This window comes from Myotis davidii, unplaced genomic scaffold (assembly GCF_000327345.1).
Source record: "Myotis davidii unplaced genomic scaffold, ASM32734v1 scaffold1857, whole genome shotgun sequence".
In the NCBI taxonomy this organism is placed as follows: Eukaryota; Metazoa; Chordata; class Mammalia; order Chiroptera; family Vespertilionidae; genus Myotis; species Myotis davidii.
The window spans coordinates 245696-263959 of NW_006288115.1; the positions used below are offsets into that span (position 1 = coordinate 245696).

The window sequence follows — 18264 nt, forward strand, 5'->3', positions numbered from 1 at the left end:
TGTACCTCCAAATTTCATATGTGGAAGCCCTTACCCCACAGTGTGCCTCTGTGGAGATGGGGGCTCAAAGGAAGGTTTAATTAAGGTTTAATGACATTGTAAGGGTGGGGCCCTAATCTTATAAGATTAGTGCCATTATAAGAAGAGACACCAGAGAGCTAGTTCTTTCTCTGTGCCTGCCCTGACGAAGGCTATGGGAGCACACAGCAGAAGGTGGCTGTCTGAGCGCCAGGAAAGAGCACTTGGCAGAAAATGAATTGGCTGGAACCTTCATCTTGGGCTTCTAGCCTCCAGAACTATAAGAAAATAAGTTTCTGATGTTTGAGCCACTTCAGCCTATATTTTATTGTTGCTGCTGGCACAGAATAAGAGACATGTGCCCTGAAACAACTTCAGAAATGAAAATGAGCAGATAAAACTAGAGGACACAAAAATCAAAGCTATGACCTGCTCACTAACCTGCCGGCTCCCAAACAGGGCAGCAAACATGCTGGTTCCTCAGCCCCTCCAGGTTACCTGCAGGTCACTGCCGCGGCTGTACAAACAGGAGAACCTGAAGGTCAGCCAGGCTTTGGGAAGCTAACGTCTGAGATCCGCTCTGTTCTAAATACCCCAAAACTACAGCCACACACACAGCAGGATTCAATTCCAAAGTCAAAGGTTTTCCTTGAAAATAGATTTCATTTTATTCAAATTAGAAATATCTGTCTCTCTGCAAAACCACCTCCCAACAAAGTTATCCTCTGGACAAATGAACAAAATTTTCTGCGGAAAAATTTTAAAGATAGTAAAAGAAAACTTCACATTTCTTTAATGGTGATCGATCAAAAGTTACATAATCAAGAAGTTTCCACCTCTGACCTGGCCACAAGGTGTCCGGACCATTCACTCCGAAGGAAAGGGGGTGGGGGAGCGTCGCAATCACCACTGTGATCTGAAGTGTGCAAAAGTTCCCATCCACCCACATCGGTTAACACCGGTGTAACAGGCAGGGGAAGGTTTCATTGAGCCGAGGAGAACCGAGAAACACAGAGAGGACAGGAGCTCCTTCTGAGAACACTTGTTTGTGTTCAGCTGAACACTAACAGGCTAAGAGTAAAAAAATCAAAACGTTCTGTGATCAGTAACTTTAAAGATGCGTTCAGCTCTTTCTGGCACTATGGACATTCCACCATGCTAGCCTCCAAATTCTAGAAAAAGATACAAAGATGAAGGAAAAGAGAGAGTGTAGGAACTGCTTCCTGTGCCTGGAGGAAGGGCACCGCGACGCCAGTGCTCTGTGCTCCGTCTGCACGGCAGCTCCCCGCAGGGAGGCGGGGGCCTCACTTCTGCACCAGGGGCTCGGCGGCCGGTGGCTCCGCACACGCTCCGGGGCAGCTCCCAGGGCAGGTCTCCGAGGGAACGACTACTTGGCCATCTTGCGGATCATGTAGTTGAGGATGCCCCCGTTGTGGAAATAGGTGAGCTCCACGTCGGTGTCAAACCTCATGACCGCCTGGAAGGTCTTCCCGGTATCCAGCTGCGACAATAAGAAGCCAAGAAGAGTCAGGCGGGAGCAGGGAGGCAGCTCAGTCAGGAGGAGCGTGTGCCCGGCCCCCAGGTCAGCCATGTGGAGAGGGGTTCGAACACCAGCACGACGGGCAGCGCCTGGGGACATGCGCACGGCCGCAGGCCCCTGCCCAGACCCGCTGATTCAGAAGCTGCATTTTAAAAGACCCCCAGCGACTCATCCGCATGGGCAGGCACTGAGTGTGAGTGATGGACGTGAGAGGCATCTGAGACTTAGAAAGGCCTCTCTGGGCAGCAGTCACTCTGGCCTTGGGCACGGTGTTTCCAAGCCTCTCAGGGCACCCTGCACAGGAGGTGCCTCAGGTCGGCAGGTTTTGTTGGGGTCCCTTAGGCACTGGGCCCAGCTCCTCACCCTGGCCTGGGAGTCTAAGTCCCCCTGGGACCTGGGTGTGGGCATCTCCTCCCTTCCTCACCCAGGGAGCTGTCATTTGGGGTAAGACTCAGATGGGGACAGCGTCTGTTGTTCACATTCTTATAATAAAAAAGGTGTTTTTTAGGCAATGTCCTACCCCCGAGCTTTCGCCACTAGTCTCCGGGATAAGTGAAACTGGGAGGAATGGGAAAGGCTTGGAGGTATGAATGGAACTGGTAACTATGAATAAACAGAAATACGTGATATGTTGTGAGGCAGGTAGAAAGGGGGCTAGTAAAACTCTTAAGGCTAATTTAGTCCTACCCTTTGTTTTTTCTTATTCCAAATCCCACTGATTTCCTGATGCAAGATGGATTACAAACACAGGGTCCCTGTGAGCTGGCCCTGGCGTGGAGAGGCCCCGGCTCACCTTGACCTGAACTTTCATCCGTGGTTTGAGGTTCTCTGGGATGTTGATGGTGTAGCGTTCCCGCCCCGTGAGTCCCAGGGTGTCCGCCGTCTCCCCTGGGAGGTACTCGAGGGGGATCACTCCCATTCCGACCAGGTTACTGCGGTGGATGCGCTCGTAGCTCTCCGCCAGGACCGCCTTGATTCCCTGAGGACCAAGAGAGGGGTTTGGACACAGTCCCAGTTCTTCCTTAGACACAGAAACTTAGCAAAAGGCTTCCTAAGTCAAAACTCTTCTCACACCTACATTCTTTATAAGTACGAAGTAATCGTTTACACTAAACACTACCCCCTCGCTATAAATAGCACAGCAGTCAGGGCTCAATGAGTGCCTACACAGTACAGGCACTGTGTGAGCCCTTAAATGGCTGCTCTCATTCCCCCTGCACCAGGCCAGGCCGTCAGGGGAGTATCCAGTATTCTGAACCCAGGCAGTCTGAACACTGAGCCACTGTGTGATACGACACCTCTTAGCAAACTTCCACTGTAACAGACTCCACATCACAAAACAAGATAAAGAAAATCATTTCTTTCCCTTCAATTCTGCTATGATTGTAGGTCCACTGGCAGACATGGAAGGTTTAATCAGAGAAGCAACTTATAAAACATACTATCAAGGGAGTAAAGAATTACCTACTGTGTGCTTTTATACTTCCTGCTTCAAGGATCAAATCCTATGGAATATAATCTTGACATTAAGCTGTCTATAAAGTACATTTTACTGGCAATCTATAACTGGCAACACTATACAGCAATGATTAATAAACCAGGATACTTGATTAACTAATACACTCTATTCCCAAATATTAGTTAACTGTAACAGGATATTTAGATACCCCTAAAAGGTCTCTTGATATCTAGGGTACACTTTTAAGAACATCCCTGCATAAGGGTCCCTCAGGGAGCTTGTTAAGAATGTTGAATTTTAGAGCCCTGGCCGGGTAGCTCAGCTGGGTGGAATGTCGTCCCGATTCAATTCGCCAAGGTTGTGCTGGATCCTCGGTCAGTGTACGTAGAGAAAGCAACCAATCGGCATTCTCTCTCTGTCTCTAATCAATCAATACAAATAAATAAATAAATAAATAAATAAATAAATAAATAAATAAATAAATGTTTTTAAAATGTAGAATCTCGGCACTACCCCCGATCTGCACAGATTCTCACGTAGGGAGTGTGGGCAGGAGGAAGAGAAAGTCATGAAAACCATGGCTATGAAGCAGTGGCGCTCAAACTTGCTGCATATTAGAATCATCAAGGAAAGCTTTTAAAATCCTGACATCAAGGCCTTTTTCCTTACCTGTGAAACCATAATCTCTTGGGATGAGATCCAGGCACAGGTATTTTTTAAAAATCCCACAGGTGCTTCCAAATTTTAAAAAATTTATTGATTTTTAGAGGGGGGGGGGGGGAGAGAGAGAGAGAGAGAGAGACATCGATTTGTTGTTCCACTTATTTATGTATTCATTGGTTGATTCTTGTATGTTCCCTGACTGGGGATCGAACCTGCAGTTTTGGTATATCGGGACCACGCTCTAACCAACTGAGCTACCTGGCCAAGACTGTTTCCAAATTTAACAACAAAGTTATGGAGGAAGGGCAGATTCTGCAGGGTAGCAGATATTTTGTACGGATTTTTGGATACATGTATTATGTAGTTATTTTGAGGAGGAGAATAAATCTTTGTAAATGCACACTGTTCATGTCCTTAGTTCTGTATAAATGGCTGTGCAGGTCTGTCAGTGCCACAGATCACAACTGTATAGCCCTCTCTGCATGAACTCAGCCCAGGAAACTGCTGAGTGGCCCCGGCTGGGCAGCTACAGATTGAAGGACACGGTGTCCGGGCAGCCAGGACTCAGAGCAGCTCTACAGCGAAGTCTAGACTCTGGAACGCCCCCTGGTGCCAGTTCTCCTTCCCTCCCACCCAACTGACTGGCACTACTGTCAGCAACCAGCTCCCTTCCTCAAACCTCTTCCTTCTTTTCTCTGGTTCTTTTCAGCAGGTTCTAAAAGAGCAGACCCCTGACATACTACCAAATAATCAGAGAACATTTCTTTTTCCGACAGAACAAAATGATTGATTAAAAAACCAAAATAATAGGTGTGTGATATTCAAAGATTTTCAGAAGCCTGGATGTCTGGGGCTTCCTGCTGGACAGCCACATGTTTTACTGTGGATAACACTTATTTAGGGTTTCCCAAGTGCATTGACTGGCTCGAGCCACACGTTATCTACACTGACATCAGCTAAGCCGTTTTACCTGCCCTAAGGATTAAGGCCGGCAGCAGGTTTTGTTGGGGGCCCTGAAGAGGTGAGAGCCCTCTGCTGCCTTGTGTGGTCCCTCCCCCGGGAAAACCTCCTGGTCAAGCCCTGAAAGGCTGAAGGGTCTACAGAGGGTCCTGTTCGCATAGAGAGAGAGAGTCCTTCCCGGCTGAGTCTAAAGAGACTTTCACAGGCAGTAAAAAGCCTCGTAGAAAGCACTTTCCTGAGTTTACCCAAAGCTCAGGCTCCTGACTTTTCCCTTGCAGGAACCTGGCAGACAGGTCAACAGCAGCAGCCCTGGCTTATTCCTCAAGGTCACCGGGGATAATGGCCTTAAACAAATTTTGGGTCCTCAACCTCTGAGAACATTATGAAAACCATGGAATTTTCCCCTTAGAAAAAGACATACAGACAAACTTTTGGATATGATTTCACAGACTGCAGAGACCTTCCGCCCAGCTGTTCTACTGCGACCCCCAAAGACCATGGCTCCGGGATATGTCTGGTCTGAGGGAAACATTTCACCTCCAGATTGCTCTTCACTGAGAGCAGGGGAGCCAGTCCACCAAGAAGCAGAGGAGGAACAAACACCACTTGCTTTTCGGAGCTGCCCTTCCACATCGTGGAGAGTAAAGCGCCAGAATGGATTCCCGGCCCCTCCCAGCGTCCCTTCCGGTCCACAGGGGCAGCTGCCGGCGGGGATGTCCCTATGTCATACTCACCAGGAGGAAAGGGCCCTTGGCTGCCCAGTCCCGGGAGCTGCCCGAGCCGTACTCTTTGCCGGCCAGAACAATCAGGGGAAGGCCCGCCTGCTGGTACCGCTCAGCGGCATCAAACACATCAAGCTGAGGAAGAGAAAGGGGAGGTATTAGCAAAGGCACAGAGTGCAGACACGGGCCTGGGAGACCTGGTGGGGTGTGCAGGGTCAGAGGTCTGCAGTGAGCCAGGTCAGTGCAAAGCCAACGGAAAACTCAGCCAATCTACAGGTTGGTCTATAGATGCCTAGTCTACAGATTCCCAGTGAGCTCCATCTACCTACACTGACCAAATTATATTTTACTAGAGGACCAGTGCACGGATTCATGCACATTGAAAAGAAATTAATTATAAGGTGGCTGGCAGGGCGGGACTGGGCTAGACAGGCTGGACATGCCCTGGAGCCAACTCCTGCAGTCCCTCCCAGGCCAGCTGCACCTGGGGCGGCGCAGGGGCTCAAAGGTCGTCTGCAGAGTGAGCGGGGTCCCTCGGCCTAGCCTGTCCAACATCCCCCGAGGGGTCCCAGAGTGCAAGAGGGCACTCTGCAAAGTTGCTGTCGCTCGGCAGTGAGCATCATCCCTACCGACAGGTTAGCTGGTCACTTAGCCTTTTATATATAAAGATATTCTCTTAACTGAAATGGCTGATTGTGAGTGTTTTAGAAAAAATTCAAATCCTAAGGCATCAAGGGAAAAAGGAGAGTAGGTTAGGTTGTTTTTGTCTCTTCCATTGACTGAACTACTTTTAAACTTTTAAAAAACAGAGAATCCCACCTAACCCTGGGTTTCAACTCAGTATCAGAGACTCAGTGATGGTCAATTGTGAAGGGTAGCAAAACACAAGAAGGTAAGGTTCTGAAATCATTTAAAATGCAAACTTCCATTAGTCACCCTTCTGCAATGGAGGTCAAGGTAGAGAGAGTGGAAATGTTGATGGGGTAAGGCCCAGCATTAAAGGACAGGAGAAGATGAATATTTTAGTACATAGGAGAAACACCTTACACAAATAGATTCATATGTTCTCACAGGAACTCTGAATACTGAGCTGAGACTTCAGACACATCTGATGCTATTGCTGGTGGTGGAGCAATGCAACAACTGTTGTTCCTGGCTACCAAGTCGGAAAATAAAATCCCTCTAGATCAGTGGTTCTCAACCTTCCTAATGCTGCGACCCTTTCATACAGCTCCTCATGTTGTGGTGACCCCCAACCATAAAGTTATTTTTGTTGCTATTTCATAACTGTAATGTTGCTACTGGTATGAATCGTAATGTAAATATCTGATATGCAGGATGTATTTTCATTGTTACAAATTGAACATAATTAAAGCATAGTGATTAATCACAAAAACAATATGTAATCATATATGTGTTTTCCCATGGTCTTAGGCGACCCCTGTGAAAGGGTCGTTCGACCCCCAGGTTGAGAACCACTGCTCTAGAGAGTGCTCCCTTTGAAAGGCGTTTAATCAAACCTTCAAGCCAGCTTCGACAAACTGCTGTTGTGATGGACCGCAGGGGCCTGTGGCTAATTCCCCGTGGCCTTAGCTAAATCTGGGTGGAAGTCTGTATGTGTGCAGCTGGACAGAGCTTGTGAACAGAGAAACTTACAAAAATAGTAAAAGCCATCTCTGTCCAACCAAAAATACCAACTTATGCACATGGGCCACGAAGTTTCAATCGCACTGTAAGTGTGCCCATACGTGGTATTTTGTGGAAGAGCCACACTGAAGGGGCCAAAGAGCCGCATGTGGCTCGCGAGCTGCAGTTCGCCGACCACTGGTCTAGACTGCTTCAAAGACCAAAAAGAGACATCCTGCCCGATACTTTCAGAGATATCTGTTACCAGCGTTGGGTAGTAAGAAGGTGGGAGTTGAGTTTTATGTGCTTTCAAAACTACTGCAAAGCTGAGCATCCCCCGGCAAAGCAGGTCACGAAACCCAAGGTCAGGGGGACCCAGCGGCTCCGGATTCCGTCTCCTGACTGCTCTTCTGGGAGCCATGCTGAGTGCTAACCAGGCTAGTGTGGGACTCTGCACGCTCCCTCTCCTAGGAAGCCAACATGGTTTCCCGTGCTTCTGTGCCTCTAGAACTCCTGGGTATTAGGTTTGAACAGTGCATTCTTCATTTCTCCAGTTTCATCACATTGCCTAGTTTGATGAGGATGTGGTTCTCTTAAGCACCATTCCCAAGAATTCCTCTACACCTCTCCTCCCCCCGACCTCCCGATAGTGATGTCAGATGGTTGGTCTGTCAATAGTTGGTATTTGCATTATGATTATGTAAATGCTATTTACTGCTCAGTCAGGTAATGTACTATTTCTTTGCTTTCTTGGCAATTTAAAAACAATTTTCACTGAAATTAATAATTTTCATTGTGTGTGTGTGTGTGCTAACCTGTTTCTATATTCCTACCCATTAATTAATCCCCAAACAATCTGCCTCAAGTACGAATCTCCTCTAAAGACACTCAGTCGTATCAGGCAATTTATCACCTAAAAGTCTTTTTCAGGTGGCTACATCCTGGAGTCCAGCACTGCTCCCGGGGTGCCTCCCAGGACGGAGGAGCCCTCCTCCACCCGCATCCTGGGGATTCCCAGCCCTGCCTTCTCTTGCACCCGACACCTTCCTCTATTTTGGTGGAACACTTTCAGCCACACTTTTTGCGACAGGAATTGAGGGATATTTTTTAAGTTTTTGAGTATCTGAATGTGCTACTACTTTAATTTCATTCGAGCAGGGTGTGAAGGACAGGATTGTAAGGGAGAAATCAGTCGAAGTTCCCAGTGTTGCTTTGGCACCTCTGATCTCCGGCATATTGTACATAACCACCTGTTTTAGCTTCTCCGGGAGTTTCTAGATCTTCTCCTTTTTTAATCCTCACCCGAAGATATGTTCAGAGAGAGAGAGGAAGGGAGAGAGAAACACTGATGTGAGAGAGAAACATCCATCAGTTGCCTCCTTGACTGGCGCCAGGGATGGAATCCGAAACCTAGGCATGTGCCCTGACCGGGGACGGAACCCGTGACTGTTTGGTGCAAGGGATGATGCTCTCATGAACTGAGCTGCCCTGGCCCGACCTCTGCTGATCTCAGCTTCCCAGGGATGTGCCTGGCGCAGGCCATCTTCAGGCACCCTGCTGGGCATCAGCGGCCCTTTCAATCTGGAGTCTTCGATCTGGCATTTGAGAGTTTTCCTTATGTTGGTGTGTGATAATTTCCTCTCCTCTTTTCAGTACAGTCAGATGTTGGGCTTCCTCAGTTCAGTCTTTACTTCTCTTAGTTTCTCTCTAATTTCTCCTTTATCTTTCTGTTCTATATTTTGAGAGATTTTTTCAACTAACCAACTTTTCCTGTGAAATTTTTAGGGATTTTTTTTTTTTTTTAATTCAAAGAAGTCTTTCTTGCCCTCTAATTACTTCATAGCCAGGGTGGGGAACGTCTGGCCCATGGGCCGTATATAAGGCCCACAAAATCATTTAGCCTGGCCCTGCCAAGGCATTAGGGTGAGTTAATTAGATGTTTGACCAAATACAGCAGGCTGCTTTTTAAGTCGATAATTCTGTATGGCCTGCGAATGATGTTATAAATATCCAAATGGCGCTTGGCAGAAAAAAGGTTCCCCACCCCTGCTTTACAGCAAGAGGAAACCATCTCATCACTCTGAAGAAACAATGTTTTTTTCTGTTTTCTTCTATTCTTTGCATTATCTGTTTTCTCTCCCTTCCTCCCTGTCCTTGGCCTAGGTCTATCTTTAGAGTTCAAGGGTTGGCTCAAATGTCCGTCCTTCTCTGCTTCTGTCTCCTTATTTAAGAGGCACTGAACATCTGGCTAGAAGTTCTGTCATGGTGGGGCTCGCAAGTATGTGATGTTCACTGCGACAGTCAGTACCGGAGGCCCCGATGTCTGCCGCTGCAAGGCCTCCCCTCGGTCTCTTGCGCATCCCACCGTTTAACTGTATCTTTTTCATCGAATAGTTTGTCATTATCCCTGATTCACTGAACGTTACTGGGCACTGGCTCTGAGCTGGTCCTGGTGACCAGTGACTGTCTATGAAGGGACTTTACAAAAACATGATCAGCTGCAGGTGAGGCAGTGGGCGTGGTGGTGAACAGCACTGGTGTCGAAGCCAGACTCCCTGGGTTTAAACTCCGTTTCTCTACTTGTGGCCGTAGGGATATAGGGGCTCTCGATGCCGTAGTTCCCAATTTAAAATGTGGGTAACTATGGTACCCACTTCGAAGTGTTGTTAGGAGTATTAAATTAGACAGTGCATGCAAACAGCTCAGAACAGTACCCGAGACACAGCAAGTTCTACATCAGTGGTTCTCAACCTTCTGGCCCTTTAAATGCAGCTCCTCATGTTGTGACCCAACCATAAAATTATTCTCGTTGCTACTTCATCACTGTAATGTTGCTACTGTGATAAATCGTCATGTAAATATCTGATATGCAGGATGGTCTTAGGCGACCCCTGTGAAAGGGTCGTTTAACAGCCAAAGGGGTCGCAACCCACAGCTTGAGAACTGCTGTTCTACATAAATATTAGCTGTTATTGTTTTAAAATAGGTTGGGAAGGTTATTTCTCAAGTGGCCTCGCTCGTTTCCAGCAGCTTCGCCACATTCACTGGGAAGGGAGGTGACACTGCGGACCAGACACCAGACTAGCTGTTTCACATGTCCCTCCATTTACCTTTTAGCCTCAGAGCCGGCCGAGGTCGATAGTACAGTATTTCTGCTTCACAGGTAAGAGCGCTCAGGCTCAGAGGGAAATGATTGCTGGGAGCTCCGCAGCTGGTCTGAGGTGGAGCTGGGACTTGAACTGGGCTTGTCCGACTCAAAGGGCAGGCTTTCCCGGCCTCTCTCAGGCCTCCCAGCAGACAATCCCACTGTGGCAGGTCCACCTATGGGTTCCCTGTAGGACCCGAGCCTGCCTCCACATTCCTCCTCTCCTGGTTTGGTGAACTCAGCTAAATGCCAATACAGTCCTAAAACAGCACTTCTGGGTAAACACCCTCTACCTTACCCTGAATCTCCCCTCTAACACTCTGAACTTGTGCATTTCACTCAAAGGCTCTGAAAGCTTAACTCCAGGAAAGCGGACTTAGTCAGGCCAAAGGCAGGACCACTGAGCAGGACGAGGTTTCCCAGGTTAAAGGGCGTCCCCATCACTGATGAACGCCACATGGACACCTGGCGAGACCACAGGAAGCCAGAGGCAGGAGGGGCAGGAAGGAGCTAAGAGCGAAGGAAAGTGACAGGGTAGACACCCAACCAGCCAGGCCAGACGAGGTCACCATACTCACCACTTCTCCAGAAGGCAGGTGTATCGTCTGCGGTGCCTGCTTGTTCAAAAATTTGTTTAGTAAGCGGATGTTGGCAAATGTGCCCCGAGCCATGATGGCATCGTTGCCCCGGCGGGAGCCGTAGGAGTTGAATTCCCGCGGAGTCAGGCTGCCAAGGCAAGGGGGAGGGGAGCCGGCTGAGTGAACGGGTGAAGATGGCTTCACTTACACCAAGAAGGGGAAAACAGAAACCTCAGTGTTCCTCTCATCTACCCAGAATGCCCTCCCAGGCAGCAAGCTGTTCCCATAGTTCAACTGAGGCAGCTGGAGGTGTAATCCCCAACCTCCATCTGGGGTGGAAGGTGGAACTAAACGTTATCCCAGGCCAACCTCCGTCTTATAAATCTGGGTAGAAAAGTAGGAGGAACTCTAATAAGAGTATTTAATTTATTCAGTACGGAAGCCTTTAAAGTTTCACAAAAATTAAAATATGAAAAATGGTAAGAAAGCCCTGGCCAGGTGGTTGGTTGGAGGGTTGTCCTGTTCACCAAAGGGCCGTGGGTTCGATCCCCACTCCGGGCACATCCGGGAGGCAAACGATCGATGCTTCTCTCTCACATCGATGTTTCTCTCTCTCTAAAATCGATAAACATAGCCTTGGGTGAGGCTTAAAAATAAATGGGTAAGAAAAAGGAAGTAAAGACAAATAATCTAAGTAAGTTGGTCAGGGGTCAGGTGGAGCCCCAAATGGGGGAAACATAAAATATGTCCCATAAGCTAACCAGAAGGGGGTTCCGATTTGTCCCCCAGTTATCAGGAACTGGGCTGAAAGGGAAGACACACAACTGGCAGCAGGATTTACAATTTCATAAGATAAAAACCAGAGCAGGGCCCAGGAGGCAGAACAGCTATCCCTCCCTGTCCTGAGATCAGAGAGAAACCGGTCAGGGGGACTTCAGAATGTCAGAGACAACATTTTACCACGAACACAGAGACCCCTTCACTGGGCCGCACCTTAAAATGCTGGGAAAGGAGTGTGAGTGTTAATGTGATTTAAAGGTTAGATCTAATTGAGGACTGAGAGAACCTATAGATGGGTTTCAGGAGCAACTAAAATTATATCCAAGATGTTATGATACGTGCATTTTTCTGGGAAGGTATTATATTTGCTTTTACTCAGTTCCCTAAAGAGTCCATGTCTCAAAAGAGGTCACCAATCACCAATCAAAACAAGGTGTTGGATTTTGTTCCTCGAATTGGCTCTGGGCCCCATCGCAGAGGAAGCTGATTCGGGAGGTGGGGAGGGGAGCCAGGAGTCTTTATCTCCCCAGATGATTCTCACGGAAAGTGAGAGTCAGGACCGACTTTGATTAATATGGTCTACTAGCTAACAGCAGAGAACCCTGGTGCAGTACCTGTTAAAATTAAATCGGTGCATGACTGAGGACTGCTGATGAGTGCGTGAACTGCCAGTCTTAGAAGCAGTTCTCTGTAAAGAGTATGTCTTAACCGGGGACGGCAATGCAGTTCACGTTATGTTTCCTCTGAGCAGTTCAAGTGCAGCCAGGCTCTACCGCGGTTAAAAGCAGACCCCTGTGCCTTATCTACTTGGCAAGCCAGGGGCAGAAATGATAGTTGAGCCGAATGCGCACAACACTTGCTCAAAGATTGTCCCCTCTCCCCCTGACAGGGTTCACCTGCTCATGGGTTCACCCACAGAAGCTTCGAAGCAGCAAACAGAAAGACTGACTGGTTTCCAAGCACCAGGGTTCGGTGAAGAGCCACGGTCTGCTTCCAACGGGACCAGGCGGAAGAGCAATGCTGGCCTAGTCCCTCCCTGCCGCCCTCGGTCGGTCCTCAGCTCCCACCTCACTCACACTTACCCTCTGTTAGTTAAGTAGCGAGCAGCAGGGCTGTTTCTTGCAATGTTTCCAGCCGGAGAGATATGGTCAGTTGTTACCGAATCTCCCAAATTCAGCAGCACATAGGCATCCACAATAGACTTAGCGGGCTGTGGCTCCAACGTCTAGCGAAGAACACAACACGTCAGCCCAGCCAGTGTGCCCCCTGCACCAAGAGGCAGCGGGTTCAGTTCCCGGTCAGGGCACATGCGCTGGGTTTTGTGCTTGATCTCTGGTGGGGGGAGTGCAGGAGGCAGCCGATCAATGATTCTCTCTCATGGATATTTTTTTCTCTCTCTCCTTCCTCTCTCCCTAAAAGTCAATAGAAATATATTGGAAAAAAACCCCCCAAAACAAAAGACAAGTAGGGTTGGCCAGGTTTCCTCCAACAAGTCACAAGGGAAGTCTCAAGAGTGGAGCTCTGTGGACCTGAACCAGGTGACAGCCCTAATCAGTGCACAGGAAATTCTAGGGTGTTCTTTTCTTCTTTTCAGTTTTATCGGGGGTGCTCAGGAAAGTAAGGTGATTTTACTCCAAACACTTACATCTCACCCTTGGAGGGAGGGAGAAGGACTGGCCCTGTCCCCTCCAAAGCAGCAGGATGCAGCTGCAAATGGCATTCTCTCTCCACGTGCACAGAACTCTGACTTCTATCCCCTCCCCTCCCCAGAGGACCCACCCTGGGCAGCAAGGCCGCCTTGTCTGAGCGGGCTCAGGGGGAGGATGGCAGGCCCTGCATGCTCCCTGGAACAGCCCTCGGACTTCCCCGAGACCACGCCCAGGTGGCATCTGATCCCCAGGAGTCTCTACACAGCCAGGCACAAGCCCTGGCAGGAAACTGAGGCCTCACTCCAGCCAATCTCCCAGATCCCCAAACCCTCCCTCTGGGCATTTGCTTGGGTTTGTGGAGGTTTGAATGAAACAGGTGGTGAAAACAAGAGTGTGGGATAATAAAGTAGATGTTACAAGGAAAAAGGCCTTTTGAAGAATTCAGTTTGTTAAAAATAAAAAGTCATACCAGGTTTTCAAAGAATGGTGGTGACTTAATGTACGTAGACTTGGGATTCCAGTAATACAGCGTATCTGACGGGGCTGCTAAGGCATTCCAGCTTTCATTCACAGTCTGAATAAAAAAAGAGAAAAAAAGGGCCAATCCAATTACATTCTATTACAAGGAAAATTCAACACATAAACATATAACACACATTCGAGCTACGAGGACAATAAAAACCACTTATTCTAGTCATACAAAAGAATTCCTTTATACGAAGACAGTGCCATGCTAAATAACTTAACAGTACATATGCACTATGACAGGCAGCCCAAGGACCCCAGCTGCCCCCACCCCCAGATTCACACCCTGAAGGGAGCCCCTCCTGCTGAGTGTGGGCTGAACGTAGTGACTCATTTCCAAGGTTAGGTTATGAAAAGAGAGACCCTGCCTTCTATGTCCCTCAGCCGCTCCTGCTTCCTCACTTGCTTGCCCTGATGGTGTCAGCTGCCAGGCTGTGAGCTGGGCAGACACCGCCAGCAAGGCCTCTGGCTGATGGTCCTGAGGAGCTGAGGCCCCTGGTCCAGCAGCCCTGAGGCGCTGATCCCACCACACCGGTGAGTGCCCTTACGAGCGCAGCGCCCCAGCAGACATCTGACTGGAGCCTTGCGAAGGCAGAGCCCCCAGTTAAGCCACATGTGGACCCACAGGCTGTGCGATAATAAATACTTGCTGTTTTAACCCACGAAGTTTTGGGGTAATTTGTTGTACAGCAAGAGATAACTAATCCACATACTTACAAATTAAGAAAAAATAATCCAGATTTCTACGGAAGGGGAAATCATTTACTTTCTGAAGATTTGGGGAAGTAGACGTCCAGGTCACACGGTCTTTGGATAACCAATCACAGCTGCTTACAATACAAATTAGCTTGAAATCTCTCCACAGGTCCATTAGCTCAGCCTCTGAATGCATGCATTTCATGCAATGCCCACCAAACTCCTTCAGGCCATTCATTTCCCAAGGGCCGCTGCGGGGAGGGCACAGCCCCCGGCCCTCGGACAGCCTGCTGTCTTGTTTCAAACCCAAGCCTTTGTCAGTAGGCTATGAGTCAGCTTAACACAGAAAGCAGGGAAAGGAAAAACATCCAAGGGTCTCAACAAACAACACCGAGCCCCATACATTTGATCCCTATTCGTGAAACGCTCAAAGAGTTTCATTTATTTAAGCAGTTTGGTGCTTCCTACTGAGTGGCTTTTATTTATTTGTCTGTTTGTTTGATTATTTATTTATTCTTAAGCATCCAAATAATTGTGAGAGGTGCACTCCCCCAACCGACTCCACCTCAGTGACACCTGGAGGAGGGTCCTCACCCACAGGGACGCTGCAGCCCAGGGGTCTGAGAAAGGGAGAGCGAAGGAGAGCTGGCTGGGACTCACTCACAACCTGCGGCCTTTCTTCCCGTCCACCTGTCTCAGCCTGGAACATCTGGGGAGGGTGGGGTTTGTAAAACTGTGAGTCACAGGAGAAAAATGACTGAGAGCCACTTCCCTACTCTCTGAAGAGGGAGTAATGAACCGGTTCTGCCCCTATGAGCCTCCGGGTCTGCAGAGAGGACACAGAGGAGCAGCTCTCCCTCAGACGCTCAGGGCGGGGAGGGGCGGGGGGGCGGGCGGGCCCTCACCTCTATTTTCTGATAGACCTCCTTGAACATCCCAGGGATGACGTACTGACGCTCCACCGCCTGGATCTCCTCTCTCGTTGGCCAGATATCCTTTAGAAATACTTGCTGTCCCTTTGCATTCACCCCTGGGGGAGAAATGTTTATTAATGAGAAAACTTCATTTAACAGCCTCTTTCTTTATTCCATACAGTCGAGTCTTGTTCTTGGTGGTAGTTCTATCTATCAAGTCCATGCCGACACTGCAGGGTGAATCCTAAATCACGGCCCCGAGGAAACACAGGGCAGGTGTCAGAGCCTCGGCCACAACATTTCGGTCAGCTGGTCAGTATATAACCTGGCTTTATGTGTTTCGTTTATAGACGCCTTAGTTAATAGATGTTGTTGATGCATTAACATCGAACTCCCTGCCTGATGAAGCCTACCGAGCACCAGACACCTCACAGCTCCCTGGCTCAGGGACACGAGGCAGCACGTCCGCACTCCACTTGGGAGCCTGAAACAGTGGCATCACCTACAGGCGGCACAACAACGCAAACACCCTGGCACGAGTAGACCGTGAACAGGTCACTCAGTTACAGGACGACAGCTGAGGTAAGCAGGCAGGGGGCTGCCTTGTGTGACTTCAGCTGAGAAGGTGCACCTTGCGTGACTCGGTTTCCCTGCTCTGTGCGCGCCTGTGAATGACCTTAGAAGCATGACGAGCACTGACGTGGGGGATAAAATACATTCTAGTGAGCAGGCAAATTTGCGCATATGGGATACACAGATAATGAGTCCCACCTGTGCCGCTAAGTTATAATTTCCTAGAGGGCAACTGAAAGGGCATTGTTTTCATATAATCTAATTTGCAAACAGTGAATTGAGAAGGGGGATAGGAAGCAAGAACACCAGAGGTAAGGAGACAAAGCATCCTCTTCTCTGAATCTGGGGAGGTTAAACTGTCTGAAGGTGTTCCCACAGAGGGCATATGTAAGCAATGCCTATCATTAGATTAACGCAGGAGGCGGAGAAGGGGACTGGAGAAGCTGTCAGAAGAGCAAGCGCTCTATTACTCTCTGCACTTCTTTCCTGTCACCCCTGGCTCTTACGTGCATCTTTCTTTATTTCAGTTATGTCTGGCTGTGTGCTGAGGAACAAAGAAAAGACTCTCCTCCCTTGTCATCTTACCTCTGGAAGTTGTAGGCTTCATTATTTATTAAGGAAAGCACTAGTTCTCTTCCCATTCTATTTTCAAGTTCATTGGGGGAAAATTATAACCCCATAAACAAAGTCTTACCCAGTGGCTCTTTCTCAAATTCGATCTTGATGGTCCCAGCAATTGCATACGCTATCACCAAGGGCGGAGAGGCTAAATAGTTGGCCCGGGTATTGGGGTGGACTCGACCTTCAAAATTCCTGTTCCCAGATAGCACTCCGACAGCGACAAGGTCTCCCTGTGGGAGGCGAGAGGGAATAGGGTCACAGGAAACAAGACTACCCCGGCGGCTCGTTTTAGGCCATTTGCTGAGTTTTCCCATTGCCAGGATGTAGCTCTTCAAGCTTCCCTTGTCCTGGTCCTCTCCTCTACAGGAGAGCGCCCGAGGGTGTCCCTGGGGGAGACCATCTGTGTCAAAAGACACAGAGAGGCACAGTCACTGGTTTCTGCTCATGAGGAGATGCCAGGTAGGTCAGAAGGCATCATCCTAGTTATGTTGCTGCCTGGAGCCTGAGAACAGGTGGGGATGACCAAAAGTTAAAGCTACAGGAAGCCACGCTGACTTACATGGATTCTGTAGTTCACGCAAAGCAAACCTAATGGTATTTGTCAATGCTGCAGAATTTATGGGACAAAACCTAAGCCAATGCAAGTGACTTTAGATTCATGTGGGTGGAGACCTCTCTGACTCGGAACCAGTCTTCAGATTAAACCATCTGGAGTCAGAACTTGCATTCATTCCCACTTGTGTCCAGGTGCCACACTGTCTTTGATGTCCATTCTCCTCTCAATGCCCACAGGCTGTGAAACGGTGCTATTTACCACCTCCAGTGTACAGTTGTGACCATGCAGGTAAAGAGAGGCTCGTTAACTTGCCCGAGGTTATCTAATGAGTAAGTTCAGCTGGACTTCAGGGGCCGTACATCTAACCCCATCCCCTGCTTCCCTAAACCTTCTTGAAATGACCGGTGTTTTGGTCACACATCATAGGAGAAGAGGCCACAGCTCTGAAGACCCACAGGCCCTTAGTTACCTGCGTGATGGCTTCTACCACAGGCTCGGGTAAGGGCCCGCTGTTGCCAATGCAGGTCATGCACCCGTAGCCCACGACATCAAACCTAGAAGCACAAGGCAGAATACTCAGTGCGCCCTCTGCTGGAACAGCTCCTGCAGAGCGCTGACTTAAGAGGAGAGCGGCTCAGGAAATAAGCCTGGGACAGTGCCGCTCCTTTAACGCGTTCATTCCCAGAGCATTTTGATACATTATTCATCCATTCTAGATCATTCCATTAGACTCCCTTTTGAGTCACTTATAAAAATAAGTCTAAGTGAAAGTGGAAATCGGATATGCCGCTTCTTGTCTCTATTCACTGTTTTTATCATATATTCCTAAGGGTTTCTGACCATTATGATGCACATGAATAAAACCTGTCATCTGAATTAGGAATAACGGGGAAGCTGGGGAAACTGTATCTGGAGACAAATAACTAAAGTACCTGAGGAAAGAGAGCATCTTAGCCAGGGTAATAAAGCTTTCATACCAAAGGGCAGCTCTCAGGGCAGAGCCTACGCTGGCCCCGGCACAGGGAGGGAGCAGCACCCACCAACGCACAGGCTGGGTCCCCTGCTCTGCGCTGCCCTTCGCGGGCACCTGCGTATGATGAACCGCTAGTGCAATCGAGGGTCCTACTCTGTGGGAATGTGAGGGTTTGAGGTCACTCACCCTTACAAAATACTACGGAACTGGATACCATCAGATGAGCTTACGTCAGTTACATATGACACAGCAAGATACATGTGGAA

At 48.7% G+C, this 18264-nt stretch overlaps 1 protein-coding gene across 1 annotated transcript in view; it reads right to left on the reverse strand.

Annotated features, from left to right (window-relative positions):
• Positions 1–661: 661 nt before the first annotated feature.
• Positions 662–18264, reverse strand: part of ACO1 (aconitase 1) — a 60528-nt gene continuing 42925 nt past the window's right edge. The window contains exons 13-21 of the mRNA XM_006759892.2: positions 17495–17579; positions 16543–16699; positions 15267–15391; positions 13610–13714; positions 12574–12716; positions 10712–10859; positions 5375–5497; positions 2352–2537; positions 662–1519 (exon numbers count right to left, since the gene is read on the reverse strand). Coding sequence (XP_006759955.1) covers positions 1406–1519; positions 2352–2537; positions 5375–5497; positions 10712–10859; positions 12574–12716; positions 13610–13714; positions 15267–15391; positions 16543–16699; positions 17495–17579 — 1186 coding nt within the window. The 3' untranslated portion in view covers positions 662–1405. The remainder of the gene's footprint in view (positions 1520–2351; positions 2538–5374; positions 5498–10711; positions 10860–12573; positions 12717–13609; positions 13715–15266; positions 15392–16542; positions 16700–17494; positions 17580–18264) is intronic.